This window comes from Mesocricetus auratus, unplaced genomic scaffold, assembly GCF_017639785.1.
Source record: "Mesocricetus auratus isolate SY011 unplaced genomic scaffold, BCM_Maur_2.0 Super-Scaffold_100007, whole genome shotgun sequence".
Classification (NCBI taxonomy): Eukaryota; Metazoa; Chordata; class Mammalia; order Rodentia; family Cricetidae; genus Mesocricetus; species Mesocricetus auratus.
This window is the reverse complement of record NW_024429191.1, coordinates 54,402,634-54,424,494: the sequence shown is the minus strand read 5'-3', so window position 1 is coordinate 54,424,494 and position 21,861 is coordinate 54,402,634. Positions and strand designations below refer to the sequence as shown.

At 50.5% G+C, this 21,861-nt stretch overlaps 1 protein-coding gene across 1 annotated transcript in view; it reads left to right on the top strand.

Annotated features, from left to right (window-relative positions):
- The window catches only part of Rph3al (rabphilin 3A like (without C2 domains)), a 133,609-nt gene that overhangs the window by 39,490 nt on the left and 72,258 nt on the right, over positions 1 to 21,861 (top strand). Inside the window, 3 exon segments of the mRNA XM_040749163.1 lie at positions 15,729 to 15,838; positions 17,717 to 17,860; positions 19,236 to 19,365. Coding sequence (XP_040605097.1) covers positions 15,762 to 15,838; positions 17,717 to 17,860; positions 19,236 to 19,365 — 351 coding nt within the window. The 5' untranslated portion in view covers positions 15,729 to 15,761.

Below are 21,861 nucleotides of genomic sequence, written 5' to 3'. Positions count from 1 at the left end.
GGCAGGAAAGTGGGGGGAAAGCCCCAGGGCTCAGTCCAGCTCAGATCAAATTAGGCCACTTGTGGTAGCTATGGGCACCAGGCAGTGGCTGCAGCTCTCTGGGCTTGGTTCCTTTGTCTCTGTGAGAGAATAGCAGTCTTATCATCCCCATGGGCTTGTTGTGAGTGCCTGATATCAGCCTGTGGCAAATGCCCAGCGGGCAGGCAGCACCTGTGAAGCTGGCTGCTTTGCCTTTCTTTGGTAGCTCAGGGTCATGTTGAACATGTGTACATGCGGTTTTCAATTTGTGGGAGCATCTTAAAAACCCTGAAGATGCTGGGCAGGCGAGGTGCCGCCGGTTTTGCCAGGACCCTCCCACTACTCATTTCCTCTGTACCAGGTCCTTTCCTGGGGCAGCCCCCACTGTTGCATGGATCTTAGGCAGTTGACACTGGGGATGTCATGGTGGGCATCTTTGTTTATTTGGGGTCCTAGGTAGCCTGCGGAGAGGTGGACAGCTGGCTCCTCGGCAGTATGGCACTTAACCTTGGAGCTGGAACAGAGAAACGTCTGTTTGTGTTTCCAGGAACAAGAGGGGACAGCTGGCCCGCAGATAGCAGGCTAGGTCAGCTGAGGGTTGCCTTGGCGGCTGACTTTAAGCAAACAGCCGGGGCCAGGAGCCTGGGCAGAAGAAGGATGGAGAAGTGCCTGGTGGGACTGAGGACAACCTGAGAGCTGCTTTCTAGCTGCAGAGGCAGGGGTGACGGAGGCTACTCCAGGGACCCAGAGGACCAGCCCCCAAGGAGCTGACCATCAGGCCTCTACCTGGCAGGTGAGGAGAAAGAAGATTCCTTTCGAGGGTTCTGCCTCCTGTTGAGTTTTGTCCAGCTCCTTCAATACGTAGTACCCAGGTGGGAACTAAAATCAGATTTCCTTTGCAGAAATTATGTTGGCCTGGGCCTATCCGGTCCCATAAGTCACAAAATGGAAGTAGGTTGTATTTCTGGATGGAGCGCTCCAGGTGTGATAGCTCACACCTGCAAGCCTAGCACTCAGGAAGCACCAGCAGAATTGTAGAGAAGTCCAGGCCAACCTGGCTTATAGAGTGAGTTCCAGGTTCAGGTAGATTACATCATAAAACTTGAGACAGAGTGAGAGATGACAGAGAGGGACAAAGAGAGGGAGACAGGGACACAGGAAGACAGGGACACAGGGAGATGGAGAGGGAGGGAGAGACAGAGACACACAGAGACCCAGAGACCCTGAGACTCAGACAGACCCACATAGGCCCAGACTGAGACACACACACACAGACCACAGACACACCGAGAAAGAGACACACACACAGAAAGAGACACACATGGATGGGCACACACAGACACAGATACACCCTACTTACAGAGACATACATGCACACACACAGACATGCCTACACACAGAGACATGGACAGCATACAGAGTCATACTTACAGACATACATGCACACAGGGACACACATAGAGAGGCACAGACAGACACACCCTCACACCAGAGACATGGACATACCCACACACAGAGACATAGACTTGGACAACCCCCCCACACAGACATGGACAGACACAGAGATATGAACAGACACACACACACATAGACACTGACACACACACACAGACAGACACTGACACACACACACACACACACACACACACGAACAAACACTGACACACGCACAGAGACACAGACACACACAAAGATCCTCCCCCAACATACAGAGACCCAGACAGAACCACAGAGACTCAGACAGATATAGAGACAGGTGCACGCACATATATACACACACAGAGAGGCACATACAGAGAAAAACACACCCACAGAGAAAGACACACCCACAGAAACACACAGACACCTGCACCAGAGACACCCAGACACCCAGAGACACCCCCACCCCCACACAGAGAGAGACAGACACACACAGGGGCACCGAGAGAGAGAAGGAGAGAGAGACAGAGACAGACAGACACACACATAGACAGACACACACACAAACACACACACAGACAACAGACACACACAGACAGACACAGACAGGCAGGCAGACACAGACAAGCAGGCAGACACAGGCAGGCAAATGGTAGATAGAGACAACAGACGACATACATGGATGAACGGACACACGGACGGACACATACATACATGGACAGATACACACAAACAGACAAACAGATGTACACAGACACACACACACACAGATGGGCAGGCACACCCACCCCTCCAGGGATGGACAGACACACAGCATCAATGCACCTCAGTGCATGTCTCAAGCCAGTTTTTGGAGGCCCCTGAGAGGACCTAGCATGTTCTAGCTATCCGCACCCTGCTTTTTATGTGGGTGCTGGAGATGTCAATTCAGGGTCTCGTGTTTATTCAGCAGGCACTTTACAGACAGCCTTCCCCCCAGCCCCCATCACTGTCATTTGAAGTAGAGAGACGTGAGTGCATTTTGAGATATTTGCTGTTCTATACTGTTGGGAAAATATCTGATATTATGATTAAGACACCACAAATGTGACCATGATGTGCCAGCTATATTCATAATGAAAGGAAATGGAATATTCAGTTGTAGATTAATAAAAAAAAAGATTTCCCGTAACAAGATTGGCTCTGTTATCCTAATGTGTTGTGGGCTGATCTGTGTCCCTCAAAAGGATATATTGATGCCCTACCTCTCGGTGCCTCAGAATGTGGCTTTTACTTAGAAATAGAGTCATTCCAGTTGTAATTATTAGATTGAAAGCCTTCTGGAGTGAGATGTTGTCTGATTCCAACATACTTGTAGTCCCAATACTCAGGAGGCTGAGGAGGAGGAATGCAAGTTCCAGGCTAGTCTGGGCTAGCCTGAGCTATATGCAAGCTATAAGCAAGCTCCTGCCACAAAAACAAAACAAAGAGAACACGGGCTGGGAATGTAGATTAAAGAGTCTCAGGCTCAGTTCCTAGAAAAAGGGGAAAAGTCAGACTGAGGCTGGGATTATGATAGCCCAGGGGTAGCACTGTAATCTTGACTCAGCACTGGGGAGGGAGAACAAGGGAGGAGGAGTGGGGAGAGGAAGAGAGGAGAAAGAAGACAGCTGTGTGAAAGCAGGCAGGCAGGCAGGCAGGCAGGCAGACAGACAAGAACCCCTTGCAGTGCAGACAGAACTCAGAGGGCTGCAGCTTCAGGCTTGGGAATGCTGAGGAACTAGCAGGCTCCAGTGGCAAACAGGTGACAGACACCTTATGAGCCTGAGGCTGCAGACAACACTCAGCACTGCACATCCCCTGCTCTCAGGGTTGCTCTAGCAACTTTGTGGCAGCACCCCTAGGACACAGCTATGGCCTGGTGCCAGCAGGAACAAGTGCTGCTTTGGGCCTGCAAGGTGGCCTACGCTGGCCTGCACCAGTTTGCACGGCCTCATTCCTGTGCCTTCACGGGGGATGCTTGCCCAAGGAACATAGTTACCTTGTGATTGTCATGATCCGAGTGTTCCTACCTGCCCCTGTCAGGCTTTTTAGAAATGACAAAATCAAGCTGTGCCTCTGGGGATGCGTGGGCAGAGCTTGTGGCTTGAAAGCCAGGGAAGAAGGAAGATATTTCGCATCTCATTTCAGGTGCAAGCTTTTCACCTTGGGAAGATGAAAAGCTTTTGTTTCAAGTTAGACAGAGAGGTAGGCAGGAGTTTGGGGGTCACTGGCCTGGGCATCCCAGCTCCTTAAAGGATCCAAGGACTAAATAGACACCACCACCATTATATTAGGGTGTCTTGTGAGTACTCGTGGGAGGTCTGCAGGATAACGGAGGAGAGCTGCCTCTGCCAGGCCCCCAGCAACTGAGCTGCTGCTGCTGGGGCTTGGTGCGGTCAGCACCCAGTGAGTCTGCTGGGCCGGGACCACGTGCTGCTCTGTCTTGCTTGGGTGAGAGGACAATGACAGACCCTTTGCTTTGTGACTAAGTCAGGATGGGTGTGTCAGGGCACAGGCATAGGAGCCCCGCCACAGCCACGGGGTGCAGGGACAGTGCCTGGAAGAAACTGTGCAGGGACCTCGGGGATAGGTAAGGCGCTCTCATCTGTTTACCTGCCTGAATCCTTCCTCTGAAGGTGACTGGAGAACTAAGTTCCTCACTCTCCTGAGAAACCTGTGCCAAGTCTAGGATTCCTGCTGTCACTTTTTTACATGTCATCTGCCTCCTCCTCTCTTCATATCTGTGCTTAAGTGTATTAAAATCTTTAAGCCTCCCCCCCTTCCAATTTGTTAAGACAGTGTCTCACTGTGTAGCATTGCCTGACCTGGAATTCACTGTGTAGACCAGGCTGTCCATGAATCCATGAAAATCTATCTGCCTCTGCCCCCTGGGTGCTGGCATTAAAGGTGTGTATGGTCACACCTGGCCATAAATTTTTTTAAAATCCTATTTTGTGTGTGTGTGTGTGTGTGTGTGTGTGATGGGGCACACATCTGAAAGTATTTATGTGAAAGTCATAGGGTGGCGTGAAGGAATCAGTTTTGTGTTCCATGTGGAGCTGGGGATCAAAATCAGGTCCTCAGCTTTGGCTGCAAGCACCTTCACCCACTGAGCCATTTTACCAGCCCATTAAAACATGTTTTTAAAGCTAGGTGTGGTAGCTCATGCCTATAGTCCCAGTACTTAGGAGACTGAGTCAGGAGGATTGCCATGAGGTTGAAGGCGGCTTGTGTTGTGTGCTGGGCTACAGAGAGAGACCTTGTCTCAAAGAAAGAAGTGGGGAGGGCAAATAAACAAATGTCCTTCTCTTTATAAACTCCAGCTTTTCTTCATTAATAATTCCAAATGGCACCCTGCCACTTTTACAGGGCGTGTTTCGTATTATGTCACACATCACTCTGCCTGCTGTCTGGTTCCTCTTCTGTAGCTAACCTTGCTGTGTCATCTGTCATTTTTGATGTTAACTGACCTAGGACCTGGATGTGTCATTGATCATTCCTCAAACGTCCAGGTCCTTTCTGAGTTTCAAGTTGGTGTGAACCACCTTGCCATTTGGCCAGAGGTAGGACAGGAAGGAGGCCCACCCAGAGCCAGGTCTAGGCTTGGCTGGGGCACTAGATGGATGGAGAGGAGGCAAGATGGCTGGCCAGGTCTTGCTTTGTGGGCTGTGGTGTATTAGCGAAGGTGTGCCAGACTCAGCGTGTTCAGGTACTGTGCTAGTCCAGGGACACTAAGGACATCTCCAGAGTTGTCTTCATGGGGACAGCAGACACAAGGAACCTGGAGGGTACAGAAGCAAGGCAGGGTCAGGCCAAATACTGGATAGAGGGAGAGAAATTACAGAGAAGATGGGGCTGGGTATCTGTAGGAAGAGAATGTTCCAGGTGAGATGGGTTAGCTGTAAAGTCAAATAGTGCACAAGCCAGGTGGACTTCACACACACACACACACACACACACACACACACACGCACACACACATGCGCGCGCGCGCGCGGGGGGGGGGGAAGGGAAGGAGAAATAATAACAACTTTAAAAAATTTTAAACATGAGCCTAGGAGATGTCTCCATGATTAAATACTTGCTGTACAGATCCAAAAACCTGTATAAATGCTAAATGGGCATGGAGACCCCCTTGTAATTCTAACCTCAGAAGGAGAATTACAGGTGGAGTTAATGGAGACGGGTAAGCCCCCAGAGCAAGTTGACCAGGGAGTCCAGCCAGCCATATTTGGTGAGCTCTGGGTTTTAGAGGTCTGCGTCACTAAATAAGGCAGAAGGGCAATAGAGAATGTTTCCTGACACCAACTTCGGGCCTCCACACGCATGTACAGTCCCACACAAGCCATGCAAACATACCCACACATGCATACTCCACATGCACGCACCACACGCAAAGAGGGGACATAAAAGGGCTAGTGAGATGGCTTACTGGGTAAAGGTGCTTGTTGCCAAGCTGATGATCTGCGTTCAGACACAGTGGAAGCAGAGGTGACTACCACAGTGGTCCTCTGCAAGCATGCTGAGCATGCTTGTGCCCGCATACATATCTGCGCACACGCATACACACAAATATATATTTAAGAGTCAGCAGGCGGTGGTATGTGCCCTTAATCGCAGCACTCGGGAGGCAGAGGCAGGTGGATCTCTGTGAGTTCGAGGCCAGCCTGGTCTACATAGTGAATTCCAGGACAGCCAGGGCTACACAGTGAGACCTTGGTCTCAAATCATCAAAAAATGTCCTCTGTGGAAGGCTGTGGGGGACAAGGCTGAGCACCTGGAATGTGTCTGAATTCTAGTACCCAAAATCTGATGTTTTTTTTAAAGGAATGTGGTAATAGGTAAAACTCCAGGAGTGTTCTGACTGGATGGTGGACTCTTTCGAGTGCAGCTTGAGTGTTTTGTGCTGTGGTAGTGTGGAGCCGCAGGCGTTTTTGAGCACACTCTGACCTATGCTACTATGGAAGATCTCTGGTTCCACAGGAAGGGCTAGCGTGTGAGTCCTAGGAGCCTGAAGTCTGATTAGGAAGCACTGCCACAGGCTGGCAAGAAGAGGGGCGGCCACCTGGGGCTGGGAGGAAGGGGGGTCCCCCAGAAAGGCAGATCTGGCAGGAGACAAATGAGTGTCAGACACGTGCTTCCCTGGGACTCTTATCTTGAATCCTCGTGTCATTCCAAGATGCTTCTGAGTGAGCCGTGCTCCTGGGTTCAGGATGGGCCTTGAAGACCTCCAAGCCTCCTGTTTGAGTCTTCCTTCCTCCCAGCACAGCGTGACAGGTGGAGATGTTGCTATCTAGGCTCACCCCATCTTGTAACTATCATCCTGTTTCCCTGCATCATAGTAACAGAGCAGATGTCAGGGCTCGTTGCTAAGGATTCCTGGAATATTAATGCCTGGTGTAGAGTGAAGGGCTTTCACACAGTGTCCAAGGCCTCAGCAAGCACTAGGGCAGGGGCAAGTATTGTTTTCTTTGTCCCAGCCTTTCCTCCCTCCCTGAGACGACCCCTCCCCCATCTCCTCCTCTGTCACCCTCAGTCTATGCACAGCTGCCTGTCTTGGGGTTGACAGATGTCACAACAGCAAATGTGCACCCACTCTGCCTCCCACACCAGGGCAGACATGACTAATGGATCACAGAATTCTTCCTGTGGGGGCTGGATGGGGACTAGGTTACTACACAGCTCTCTGGGTGCCGGCTCAGATTTTGCACTCAGTGTGAGGACTTTGCCTGCTTTGTCTCTAGCCCTCCTACCTTGCTTCTTGGGACTTGTCCTTTGTCATGTGATCAGGGAGGGACCTTTGTCTCACATTTACTTCCTCCACGTACACCTTTGTTTTTTTCCACAAGTGGAAAATCAAGCCTGACCTAGTAAGGTCAAGGTAAAAGGTTTTATTTGCCAAATACTATTTGTATGCATTATGTATTGCTACATTAATATGCAAAACAACCATCCCTAGACACAACCATTTACAAGGAACCCGGAACCTGTCATCTGGGTGGTTCTGCCACCCATGGCTGGGCCATGTGTTTCATTTAAGCATCAAGAGTCAATGACTCAGATCTCTCTCTAAGTGGCTGTTAGGAGGCAGGGCCTGCCCTGGCTGGTTGTCAATCGCCTTTTGTGAGTGGGCGCCCCCACCAGACAGGGCTTGCTCTCAGGTCCCACCGCCTGCCTCGTTCTCATTCCCGTGTTGTTTTCCTTCCTTCTCACATGAAGATGGTGTGGCCTGACTTGGGATGCGTTTCTCCCTGTGTGCATGGGGTGGAGGTGGAATGTTTCTCACTTGTGACGTCATCAAGGCAGACCCTGGCCAAGCAGATCATCTGGTCTTAGGCTCAGAGTCTATCCCCTGCTCACATTCTCCACACATTCTGGAATTCACAGGCTAGATAGCATCATCAAAAAGGTTCCTGAGAAGAAATAAAAGAACTGAACATCTCAGAGAGAGAGAGTGAGCAGGAAGAAGCTGTCTCTTGGGCCTGTGGCCCCTCCCAGGCCCTGAGTGGGACAGGGGCTCTGTGAGTATGTCATGCTTCTCCAAGGGCAGGTAGATTTGCCCTCTAGGTACGGTATATGTTACCTGGCATAGCTATGGTGAGTTAGGAGGCTGAGGACCAGGCAGCAGTGTTTCTGGGGCCCATGGTGGGAAGGACACAAGTCTTTCCTATTGGGAGTCCTGCTTGTTTTGACAGTATAGGGCCTTATTTGTCCACGTTACCATTGAACGGTGCCCCTAGCCCTCACTCCTGTTTATAGAGCACCCTGCTGGCTAGCTGCTACAGTACCTGCCAAGGCCCATCAACCAAGATGCTGAAGCCAGCACTGGTCCTACCAACTTCGAGCTAAGGAACCAGAAGCCTTCTTTAAAGTGGATGCAAGGATTTTGCAATGAAGGGACTTTGGGATAGTCATATACTCTTAAATACAATTAATTGAAGATCTATAGGTAGGCCCTTCAGAAAATGCAACATTGATATTAAGCTAATGGTATCTTGCTGCTTCCAGCAGATATTTCCTGATGGACAGTTCTAGACACACTTGGGAGAGAGCAGGCACGAGGCCCGCAGCTCACAGCTTTGAGCGGATGTGAACACTGCTGTATAAAAGCTGACTCAAAATGTGTTTCCCAAAAATGCCCACTCCGCATCTCCTTTGAGAATTTGCCCTAAGGAACTCATCAGAGATGGTCACTAAGATGGCTATTTCAGGGTGTCCTCTTTTGTGTTCAGTGTATAGGGAAAACTCGGAGGTCACCAGTGTGTCCCAGATGATGAACTATGTCTAGACTGCTCTGGTGTCATAATGCCAAGGGTATTGGAAATCACAGGTTGTAGTAGTAGCCTGAATAAACAGGGTAGACAACAAGAACCCAATTTTACTTAAGACCTGTGTGTAAATCCTTAGCGAAACACGGAAGGTCCTTACTTCATTAAGATGCTGAGCTTCATCATGGGGGAGGAGTGAGGAGTAAGTTTCTGGTGCTTTTTCTTTTGGGTGTGTTGAGGGGAGGCAGCACCTGCATGTGATGGTCGGAGGACAATTTACAGGAGATGGTTCTCTCTGTCATTCGGATCCTGGGTATCAAACTCAGGTTGTCGGACTTGGATTGGAGGCACTGAAACAACTCTCTGGCTCTTGCTTCTTCTTTGTCATACAACATCCCATGGAGTCCAGGGCATGAAGTTCTCAATGGGGACAGGTCCCCTGGGGACGTGGGCAGTGAACACCCAGGATGACCAGCTCTTAACTTTGGAGAGAACCTGATCACTCGGCTACACAGTGTTTGCTTTTACAGATCTTGCTCCGAAAGTTTCCAGGGGCTTATGAACTCTCTGTGCCCTAGGAATTTTCTCAAGAAGTTGGCATAAGCCACTCCTGTCCTTGCCTGCCCTCAGCACCCATAGCGCCTCTGTGTCTACTGGATGCAGTCTCTGCTCAGCTTGTGGTGCCCAATACAGGATGAGAGCCGCAAGGAGGCAGCTGCTGCCCTGAAAGGGCCTGTGGGTGCCTCAGCCCCTCCAGGGAAAAAGCTGATTTGTCAGAGTTACCCACTGCCACGTGGCAGCCAACCCCTAGGGAAACGAGAAACAAACTGCCTTTGAACCAACCAGCCACAGCCTGGCTAGTGCCTGTCCTGTCCGCTCTTTGCATTTCTGGCTTTTTTGTTTTTTTAGCTAAGTGTCTTGTTTGGGAAGAGCCGTCTCTCCATGAAACACAGCTTAGCTTAGCAGGCAACCACTGCAGCAGACCCTGTGCCTGGCAACAGGGACTAGAGAGGAGAGGACACAGGAGCCACAGTATAGGCAGAGAGAGGCTAGGGATGTCACTGCGGTCAGGCAAGGACCCCTGAGCCAATCTACAGGGTTGAGACACCACCACCAGCAGCAGTCTTGACTTGGGTCCATTGGACGTGCAGGAGCCACAGTATAGGCAGAGAGGGGCTAGAGATGTCATTGCGGTCAGGCAAGGACCCCTGAGCCAATCTACAGGGTTGAGACCCCACCAGCAGCAGCAGTCTTGGTCCATTGGACATGCACAGCCACTGTGCATGTTACACTCACACATGCCTCTCTAGGCTCTTACCTGTCACAGCTAAGATGACCTTAGAGACCCTGTGTGCTCTCTCTATGGTTAATAGAGGAAGTGACCAGAGCCCCACACAGTCATCTTTATATCCATTTCCCTCTGTTCCCCTCCAGACTAGTTCTGCCCTTCTTCCTGGACAGGTAGGGTTACCCTCCCGCTTCCTCACCTTCTATGAACCCTTGTTTTGTTCCCTCATAAGTTAGTAACAAATAGGCAGGACACACATTTAGCACACACAGTACCATTGATGGAAGCTGTGAGGCCCCAAGTCTGTGTGTGTGTGTGTGTGTGTGTGTGTGTGTGTGTGTGTGTGTGTGTGTGTGTGTGCGCGCGCGCGCGCGCACACTGCTGGGCAGTGACTCATGAGCTTTGAGTGTGCACACTAGACTGGCTCACTACCACTGAGATACACTACTAGCCCTTGGTGTTTTTGAGGCAGGGTGCTTCTAATGTAGCTCAGGCTAGCCTTGAACGCTTAAGAATGTGTGAGCCATAGTCTTCCAAGGCTCTCTCTAGAGGAGCAGGGCAGGCATGTTGGGTGGTATGTATACAATTTAGCAGAGAAGTGCTTAGGGGATGGGGGACACTGGGCAGGGGGGGACTTTAATTGGCTTCCAAGTCAGGGAGCTGGCAGCTAGCTCAGCCCCAAGAGGTTTGGCACACCCAAGCTGGCTCTGTGGCAGCTTCCTAAAATGGGCCTTTTCAAATTGCCCTTCCTGTCATCCATCTGTCCTGAGGCTGCTCTGTGTGAAGGATGGGCAGCTGTGCCTTCTGAGGTGCCAGCCGCAGCCTAGGGTGGGAACGGCAGTCCCTGTGCTCTTGTCTCTGGCCTTTATTCTGAGCCACCTCTGTCACGTGCTCACCTCTGTCATGTGCTCACCTCTGTGCACATGCTCGCCTCTGTGCAGTGCTCACCTCTGCGCACATGCTCACCTCTGTGCAGTGCTCACCTCTGTCACATGCTCACCTCTGTCATGTGCTCACCTCTGTGTGCTCACCTCTGTCATGTGCTCACCTCTGCGCGCGTGCTCACCTCTGCGCGCGTGCTCACCTGTGGGCTTGCATCCCAGTGTCCCTGCCTGGCCAGAGCCGTGGCCCACGCTCTGGAAGGGACATGGCTCCGCCTCTCTTGATCTCCCCATAGATGTGACTGTCTTACAGTGGCTCCTGTGGACTGGGCTGGCACAGGGGTTCAATCTGGAGTGGAGCAGCCCCTAGCCTCCCTCCCTGGACCCGCCAGCAGCAGTGTCACACACGCTCTGTGCATCTCAGCAGAGACTCGGGCACAGGGCAGTCCTGCAGGCCACCCATCCCTTGGGGAAACAGAGACCCCAGGAAGACCACTGACTTTGTCCTGCACCTTTAGGAAATCTGCACGAACCCCCATTTTTGTTTATTTTCTCCTGTGGACTTTTTCTCCCAATCTTCCTCCCTATCATAAAGGCCACCCTCTGCTTAGGTTGGAAGTGACAGGAAGCAGGGAAGCGTGCCACCTGAGGCTGGCACACCAGCACATGTAACCGTGTGGTCCTTTAATGGCTGGCTGGCCTCCCGACCCTCTCTTCTCATCTAACAGAAAGAATGATGGTAGTTACGTTGGGAAGGACAGAACAGAATGGCCTCCGGGCACCACAGACTGTGTAGACTTGCAATTGGCCAGAGGACAGCTGCACATCAGTCTCAGGGTTCCCTGGGTTGTGGCCTAAAACTGTCTCACTAGGAAGTGACCTGAAGGCAGTGCATTTATTCCCTAGAGTTGTTTTGGGGGCGGGGGCGGGTTTGAAGCTATGAGGAGGATCCACCTTCTCCCAGCTCCCTCCCGTTCTCTGCCATCATGGAGGTAAGGATTTCATTACCAGGTCCTTCTCCGTTTCCTCTGCTTGTCCTGCTCACCTGTCACAGCCTTCAGTCTAGAAGCTTCTGCAGAAAGTAAGGTCTTCCCAGTGCAGAGCCCCAAGGCTCCCGGCTTGCTCCTGTCTTCCAGGGCCACCCTGATAACGCCTCTGTTTCTGAAGAGTGGCCAGCAGAGCACAGAGACCACCTCCCTTCTGTGTCCAGTCACAGAGGAACTGGGCTGTCAGACTTGGGTTGCTGCCCTGGAAACATTGGTCTTGGCCTAGCGCCCCCTGCAGGTTGGGGGCAAAACTGGGCAGCTTGTGTAGAACCTGTCTACCTGGGTCATAACCATTCCATTTCTTGACACTTCCAGAATGTTAGAATGGAAAAAAAGAAGAAGAAGAGGAACATATGAGTTGTGTGTCTTAAATATTTACTTTGAGCAGGGGAATGCATTTCACACTCTCGTAGCAGTGTGACCATGCCGTTCACAAGCTAACAGAAGCTGAAACAAAAATGAGAAGCCCACAGTGCGCTAGGGGCTGGGAATGGGACACAGGTTAAAGGTTTTAATGAGCATGACGTTCTTGTTTTTATTTTTACATTTGAATGGTTTATTTGGGGGAACAGCACATGCTGCAGCACACCTTTGGAGGTCAGAGGACAGCCCAAAGGAGCTAGTTCTCTCCTTCCACCATGTCCTGGGAATCAAACCCAGGCCGTTAGGTCTGGCAAGAGCCCTTTATGCCATAAGCTATCTCATTACCCTTGAACTAGTCTTTTTGTTTTGTTTTGTTTTTTGAGACAGGGTTTTACTATGTAGCTCTGGCTGTCCTGGAACTTGCTCTGTAGACCAGGTTGGTCTCGAACTCACAGAGATCCGCCTGCCTCTACCTCCCGAGTGCTGGGATTAAAGACGTGCACCGATAGGTGTGAACTTGATTTTTGCACTCCTTGTTTTTCTGGGCTCCACTGGCTCCATTTGGGAGAAGGTCTGGAGGTGCCTGGCTTGCCCAGGGGTCCTTTCCTGAAGTATGGCCCAAGGTGGAAAGTCAAGTCCACCTGTGGGATGACAGTGCACCAGCACAGTGCTGCCCCCTGGTGGTCATCATGGACATGGGCCACATTGGTTTAGAAGAGCAATTCTCTAGGAATGGTTCAGGGATCCCTGAGAGTCCCCAACACTTTTGAGGGATCCTTAAGGTCAAGACTATTTTCCTCAACATGTGACCCTTGGCCTCTTTCACAAACAGAGAAACAGGAAGTGCTCAGATGTGGCTTCAGAAGCCTTGCTGGAGCTAGTTTCTAAGCAAGTGCCATCTGTTGAGTTTCAGTGCCGAAAAGCACACACCATTATCTCGGAAAGCTATTAGAATACTCCTCCGCCTTCCTTCACAGCCGTGAGAGCCTGGATGCCTTCCATGTACTTCACCAGAACAGCAACTCAAAGGTTAAAAGAGAAGTCAGACAAGAACGCCTAGCTGTCTTCAAAGTAGATTTAAAATATAAAAACAATCCCAGTTTTCTCATGAGTTGTCTTTGTTTTGAAAACACATGCTTTTCTCATAAAAGACATAAATTGTGTGAATACCCAATAAGCGGAATATCTTTAATGGAAATTTTTAGATTTCTCAGTAAAATATCACTAGATACAGCCTCTATGTTTTGGAACATTCAAAGGTTTTACTTTTCGTTGCGTGTGTAAGATGATGTATGCCATGGCACGGATGTGGAGTCAGAGGGAAACTGTGGAGCTGGTTCTCTTCATCCACCTTTATGTGGGTCCTGGGGACTGAACTCAGGTTGCCAGGCTCGGCAGCAAGTGCTTTACCCGCCTAACCATCTCGTCAGCCCCCAAAGACTGTTTTTGTAATGTCTAATGAATTGGAAATCACATATAGTAACCATCACTCCTATCTAATTCCAGAATGTTTTCACCATCCTACATTAGCTGTCACTGTCCTCTTGTGCCGGCTAATGGCCACTAATCTGCCTCCATAAACTGGCCTTTTCTGGACTCTTTCATAGACAGCGTCATATGGCGTGTGATCTCTGTGCGAGCCTGGCTTTTCCACTCAGCTCACTGTCTTCAGGGCTCAGCCATGTTAGAGCAGCTCTGAGAACTTTTTAAATAGCAAAATAACATTTCTTCATATGGATAGAACATATGTTATACCTTTATCGGTTGATGGTTGTTTTAGTTGTTCTTGCCTTAGGGGTTATTAGGAATAGCATGGCTAAGAACATTTGTACACATGTGCTTGTGAGGACATATGTTCTCAGTCCTCTAGAACACCTGGGTCGCTGGGTCGTGTGGCAAGGCTGTGGTTAACATACTGAGGAAACAGCAAACACATTTCCAGCTTCAATTTTCCCCACTGCTTAATTCAGTTATATAACTTTATTGGTAGCTTATAAATGTTTGTTTTTAACACGTTGCTATAATATCGGGATATTGTATTGAATAGCGATGAGGAATGCAAAGCCCAAAGTGTGTTAAAATGTATGTAATTGTGTTTCTGACCAGTAAAGATAGAATTGAAGCATCCATACAACTTTCATCTTGCGGCAGAAGGAATTCAATAAGCACAGAATTTTATTCTGAGTTAATGTCCGTGCATTGGTCTCCAAGCAAGGCTCCTGTAGGGTCTCCCTTCTCAGAAGAAATCACCCCAAATCAATTGGTAAGCTTGGAAAATAGGACAAAGCCTGATGACAGCACTGTCCCACCTGATCCAACCTCAGTGTTTTTAAAAATTATTTTTATGTATGTGTTTTGCCTGCATGTGTATCTGTGGACTACAATGCTAGCAGTGCCTTTGGAGGCCAGAAGAGGGCACCAGACCCTCTGAGATTGGAGTTGTCTGTAAACCGTCATGTGGGAGCTGGGAATCAAACTTGGGTCCTCGGGAAGAGCAGTCAGTCCTCTTAACTACTTAGTCATCCACTTCTCCAATTTTCCTACTCAGTATTTATTTTATAGACCATAGAAGGGTTCTGAATTTGCAATCCACAGGATGAGATTTGGTTAAGTCACTTGGAGTTAGTGCACACTGACCCAAGTTCATCTCCCCAACACATGTGCATGAGCATACATTCTCTCTCTCTCTCTCTCTCTCTCTCTCTCTCTCTCTCTCTCTCTCTCTCTCTCTCTCTCTCTCTCTCTCCCTCCCTCCTCCTCCCCCCTCGCTCCCCTTAGAAGGCACAAGCAACATCTTCATAATAGGCAGGCTGAGTTAGTTCAGTAACTCATAAAAAGCCAGCTAAGCCATACTACTTATGTTGAACCATCAGGTTCTAGAGAAGGGTCCTTTCCTGCAGGATTTTCAAGGATAGCCCTTGTGTACAATGACTTTTAAAACTGTCTAGTAGATGTGCTGACTGCTACTCTTGTCCTCTGAAGAACACTGTGGCTTTGGTGGGGACCTCTTAGGGAGCAGAGCATAGGGGCTATGAGCTGCCATTCTGGTTCAGTGTGGGGAGAGGGGGAATCGGGAGCTTGCCTCAGTGTCTTGTTATCTCCTCCCCGGCCTGTCCCTCGAGGGGGAGCTCAGGGCAGTGTGCTGTGTGGGAAAGGGCTGGGGTTGGATGCCCTGCGGGCTGGCCAGCCGAGTTGAAAGTTGCTGAGAGCATGACTTCTCAACTTTCTGATTCTCACCCTCTGATGTCCCATCTATTCTGGTCACTCCGTCATGAGCATACCTAGTCACCCAGTCAGGATTCCAAGGCTTTGGAAAACGAGCTTTGACTGAGGCCTCGCTGGAGGAATGAGTGCAGCGCCCGCCGGTGGTCCCGTCTGCCATCAGCTCACCAGCCGGTGACATGCTCTTTCCTTCTTGTCTCAGATGTGACTCCTGCCCTGGGCCGTGCTCCCAGCCATGGCTGACACCATCTTCAGCAGTGGAAATGACCAGTGGGTTTGCCCCAACGATCGGCAGCTTGCTCTGAGAGCCAAGTGAGTAGCGTTGTGGCCTGCTAGGATGCCCCTCATTCTCCTCTTGCTGCCGCCTTCCTTCCAGTCTTTTGCGAGGTTTATTCCCAGGAGGAAGTTTGGAGAGAGGTGGCTGCAAATGCACACCACTCTTGGCCCTTGTTTATTAATTATCCACTATGTAGAACAAACTCGTTCCCATTTCTCAGATAAGGAAAGTGAGGCCTGCACACCTTGCCCATATCTTTTGTGAATGGCTGGTTTGTGACCCACATCTCAGTTCAGCTGACCCCCAAACCTGTGCTCTATCACAACAATCCACAGGGAACAAGGCATCTTCATTGGTTCTGCTCCCGTCACTGACTGTCTTGGCTGCTCCCTGAATGAATGATTCCCTTTGGCAAAGACCACAGCTGGCCCACAGCATCCTCCCCTCCCCTTCAGCAGGGTCTCTGCCCCTCTGTGGTTCCCTTGTGTCCCCTTGGTGGGGGCATCTTGATTTTCTTGTTAACCCTCATCCCAGTGACCGTTCCGTTACGTTTGGGCCTGCACCCTCCCCTACTACACACCCAGAGTGCGCCTGTGGCTGGGCCTCTCAGATGCCCTTTTTCCTCTTAGTCTCTTTCAGCTCTCTGGTGGGTGCTGTCCCTGACTCCGATAGGCCAGGAGCATCCCTGCAGCTCCTAGACTGTGTCAGTACCAGGAGCCAGCATTTCCCAGCTGGGACCAAGTTTAAGAAATTCGCAATTAGACATTATGAGCCTGCAGGGGACAGAGCTGCGACATCAAAGGTGGATAGAAAAATTAATCTGTCACATTCAGGAAGAGTGGTGTCACGTGTGGCATGTGAGCATCTTTGCTCCACAGGTGACTGGTTCCTTCCATCTGGGTACCTCAGCCCCCTCCCACCCCGCCCCTGCAGGGAGAGTGACAAGGGGTGAGGTTGGTACCTCTTACCATCTCCTCTGATACCAAGCCAATGAGGTGCCCTCCCTGGCAGGGCTCATGTTGCTGGGAGACCTCAGCTCTTGTATTATGTACAAGAGCCCAGCTGTCCCTTGACCCTCCAGTGTCCCCTTCATCCCCAGCTGAAGCTCTTGTTCAGCAGCTGCTGAGAGCTGTCATAGGCTTTCAGAAAAGCCAGTGTCAGTGTCTTCTCCAGGTGTGTGTCTGAGGGACAGTGGTACAGACACCCCACTGCGGAGTTGGGGGCTGAGTCCAGTGGGTCCCCTAGGAAACTTGGAGGGTTTTCCAACCCACACTTTTCCTACCAGGCACCCCGGTGCCACTGAGCGTTCCTGAACTCATTTGGTCCTTCAAGTTAAAGCCGAGATAGGGAGAGGTGAAACTTGTGTGGTACCTAGGGATATGCAGTTCTTTTAATGGCGATGATTGGCAGTGGAGTGGGGGTGGGGTTATAACTGTGTACTGGACCGAGAGAGGCTTCCCTTTGAGTATGACGCTTCTGTTGACCCAGAAAAATAAATGTTACGAGGAGATATGGGGAAACTTCCAAGTAAGAAAGCGCATGCAAAGGTCCTGGAGTTGAAGGAGCAGGGCATACGGAGAGGCCCTGACAGGAGGCTGGTATGGTTTGAGTGAAGAGTGTGAGGGGTGTACAGGGTAAAAGGTAAGGAGGGGGCTAGGACCAGACAGGATAGTGCCTGGCCCTCTAAGACTCCCCTACCAGACGGAGAAACGGTGGGTCCCACATTGCAAGACTTCTAGCAATGCTGACATCAGTGATGGGCACATATCCATATCTTACAGGGATTCTCATTATGGACTCTGGACCACAGTGTCCAGGCAGTGTCTACACCATTCTCATGAGGGCTTTGGGGGTACGCTGGGATACTGCTGTAGTGGGCAGCCTTGCCTCCAGCAGTGCTGTTCTCTCCCAAGGCTGCAGACAGGCTGGTCTGTGCACACATACCAGACGGAGAAGCAGAGGAGGAGCCAGTGTTTGAGTCCCGGAGAACTGGAGGTCATCCTGCAGGTCATCCAGAGAGCAGAGCGGTTGGACATCCTGGAGCAGCAGAGGATCGGGTGAGCCAGTCAGCGGCTCCGGCAAGGAAGCCAGAGCACTGAGCAGGGAGGGTGCAGGGGGTCTGCGGTGTACCAGTCATAGACAGTGAGCTTCTCATCTGGGCCCCATGGAACGTAGACAGCTGGGAGCTGGGGGTTGTGCTGATCCAGGACCCCAGGCGTATGGGAATGAGCCCAGGGAGCGGTTTGGATTTGGTCTCTGTATACCCCCCTGCCAGCTGCAGCTCAGCCAAGGGATGCACTCAAGTGGAGGTTGACATTGAATCACGCACTGGGCCCAGCAGGAGGCGCCCTCCAGTGTGTTCTTGGCTAGGACTCGGTCATCCAATGTGTTGGTGTGTCTTTTTATTGTTTGATTTGGAAGGTCTTGGGTAGGAAAGTGCGATTGATTGCACTCCGCTACTTTGGGCAGGAGCTCGGTTTGTTCTGATCTTGTTATTTTTCTGTTCATCTTTTTCCATTAGTTCCATGATCATTTTTTAAAATCAGACACAGTAGAAAGGCAGCTTTAGAAGGCGATGGCCCCACTAGAAAGATGACTGCTGTGCCAATGGCTTCTTGTATGAGCCTCAATCACATAGACAGGTCATTATCGTGTCAGTGCAAATAGGGCTTACATCAGAACGGCTGTGTCTCTCTTCTTTTCAATCTAACCTGGCTCCTTACAGATCTCCTCCCCAAGGGTCCCTGCCAGGCTCTGGGCTAGCAATGAATACACACACACACACACACACACACACACACACACACCCGCCACCACTTCAGGGCTCCAAGCTCCACACTTGATAGTGAGCTGGGAGCAGGCTGCAGGAGATTCTACAGGCTCCCCTGTGCTGTGGAAGCACTTTTGGATACCCTCAGCCAGCAGGTCGCTGTCTCGGCCTCCACAGTGCTACCTCAGGAAGTCTGTTTTGTGGTCTGGTGCCACCCTAAGTGCTGGGTTGAAACCAAACTCCAGCCTGCAAATACCCAGGGTCTGCCTTAGCCCTCTGCCCTTCTCTGGCTTCTGGGACATCTCTCTGCACTCTTGTGTTTTCAAAGTGCCTTCTCTGACCTCCATCTACTGTACCCCTGGTCCCTCATTTGTCATCTTGTCCCCTCACTCTGGGCTTGTTTTCTTGCTCATGAATTTCCCCCTTTGTTGAACCTAAGTTCCAAGAGGGCTGTGTGTTGTCTTGCCTGTTTGCTACGCTATCCTCGGTGTCCTGCACATCCTAGGTGCCCAGCTGATGGCGAGTTAAGGAGTGACTGGGAGTTAGCCAGTGGAAGGGAAGAACAGCACATACCCTCCGACCCCAACAGCAGCTGTGCCCAAGCAGCCTTCAGGTTAAGGCCAGGAAGCAGGTTCCCTCTGACCCTGTGTCCTGTGCTGCAGGCGCCTGGTGGAACGGCTGGAGACGATGCAGCGGAACGTGATGGGCAATGGCCTCTCCCAGTGTCTGCTCTGCGGGGAGGCGCTGGGCTTCCTGGGCAGTGCCTCTGTGTTCTGCAAAGACTGCAGGAAGGTAAGCCCTGCTCTAGCCTTGCCAATCGGCTCCCCAGCATGGGGCAGCTTTGCTACCTGTGGCATTGTACCCGTTTCCAGGACAGTGTGTGCACACGTGTGCATGTTACATCTATGTATGTGGTGATATCATTTGCTTTTTTGCAAGAAGGGCCTGAGGATTGGATGATAGGGCTTCTGGAGGCAGCTCTGGGAAGGGAGTGAGAATCTGGGTGTAAACCCTGCTCGTATCCCATCCACTAAACCTCAGAAAACTGGTCTGGCAGCTCATGCCTCATTTTCTCAATCTGAAAAGCAGGGGCAACTATCACATGTACTCCAGCAAGCTGAGGATCAGGCACATTAAATGCAAAACTCATAAAGTCCTACCTAGTGTCATGCTGTGGTGGCGCTTGTCTTTAATCCCAGCTCTCGGGAGGCAGAGGCAGGTGGATCTATATGAGTTGGAGGCCAGACAGAAACACTGTCTCAAAAAAACCAAAAACCAAAAACCAAAACAAAACAAAAGGCACTTAGGCACTCAGTAAATGTTAGGAAAGTACTGTTTCTTCAGGACGGAGCGGTGCTGGGCCGGAGCCTCTGTTCTGCCAGGTCACTCTCTTGATGGCAGGAGAAATGCCTTTGCAAGATCAAGTGGATTTTCTCCTTTTCTTATGCTAAACTGTGCTGAGTGTTAAATCACTTCATAATGAGCCCAAGACTTTTTAATCGTTGACTTTAGTTTATTGTTTCCCAGAGAATAATGTACCTTCCAATGTCCGCATTTATTTAGGGTTTGGTTTTACTCGCTACCATGTGGAGCCTGTTACTCTTTTCTTCCTGGCAGAAACACTTCTAGATTATTCCTCTTCCAGCTATAGCTGGTGCTGTACGGTAATCAGCACATGACTGCCCTTGGCTGCCTCCCTAGGTCAGAGACACTGTTGCCCCAACACCTTCTCTTGTGTTTCACCCTTGTTTTTCTGGAACCCGTTTCTCAAGTAGCTCCCACGTGTCAGCCATTGCTTTAAGCTTGGAGTTCTTTATCATTCTTTGTATCTTATGTGTATTGGTGTTTTCACTGCATCTATGTCTGTGTAAGGGTGTTGGATTCCCTGGAACTTACAAACCGTTGTGGATACTGGGAATTGAACCTGGGTCCTCTGGAAGAGCAGACAGTGCTCTCAACCACTGAGCCATCTCTCCAGCCTCAAGCTTGGAGTTCTTAAAGTGAACAAGCCAGAGGGCAAAGAATCTTCTAAAGATGACAAGACTAGTCAGCTAAGGTGACTTCAGTGACTAATCGATCTCGGACGAAGGGGTCAGGTGGATGATGTTTTGTGACTTCTGCTCTCTGCCTCTGAGGCCCCTCTCCACCTCACAACGACTCTAAAGATTCCAGGTTTGAGGGACCATGACAGGCAGTGTCGTATCTCCTCTCCTGGGGAACGTCCATCCCAACCTCTTCCACAGAATGAGCTGCTGTCCCTAGTTATCAAAGAGTTAATGCCAGTTGCTCCTCAGAGAGCCATTGCCTAGGCAACAGACTGACCCAGGGGAGGGCCTCAGCTGGATGAGGGCTGTGGGAGAGATGTTCTCCCCTACTCCCATCCCCCACCGCCCGGTGCCCTGGGGTTGGGCTGGTCGCTGGTTGGAGGGCATTTCCATGATGTGTACTCTGCCAGCGGGAAGGAGACTGAGCGCTGGTCTGTCAGGAATTGGTTCAGGATATAGTTGGAGGGAAGCAAAGATTGAGGGCATTGGGAGGCTTCGGCGGGTTTTCTTCATGTGTCCTCAAGAAGACTGGGTTATCCATTCATAGGTGACCATTTTTTATTTAATTTTTGGGTTTTTGAGACAGAGTCTCTCTGCGTAGCTCTGGCTGTCCTGGCTGTCCTGGCTGTCCTGGAACTCTCTCCTTAGACCAGGCTGGCCTCAAACTCACAGAGATCCATCTGCCTCTGCCTTCTGAGTGCTGGGATTAGAGAGGGGTGCACCACCACCACCCTGCTTGCCTGTCTTTAAATAGTAAAGGATCCACCATGGGTCACAGGCCCATGAGACACAGTGACACCATGGGTCAGTCAACCTGGGCTATGTCCTTTAACAGCAGACCTTAATTTCCCCATGGCTTGCAGGACTGGAAAGTCCAAGGCAATTCAGCGTCTTCCTGGCCTGCCAGATGGATGGCTTCTCCCATGTCCTCAAATGGCACCAGGCACCCTGATGTCTCTTCCTCTACGGACATTAATCATATCAGATACAGTCTCATACTTGGGGTCCCATATAACCTTAACCCTTAACTTTCAGAGTACCCACTCTCCCAATATAGTCACAATGGGAGTTGGGGTTCAACATTGGAATTTTGAGGAACCAGCCTATTGTACTCTGTTTTCCTTATTAGAACTCATGCTTTGGTTTGGTCTTCTTGTTTGTTTTTCCTTCTTCCTTCCTTTCTTTATTTTTTAAAAATTATTTATTTTTAATTTGATGTGCATTGGTGTTTTGCCATGGGTGT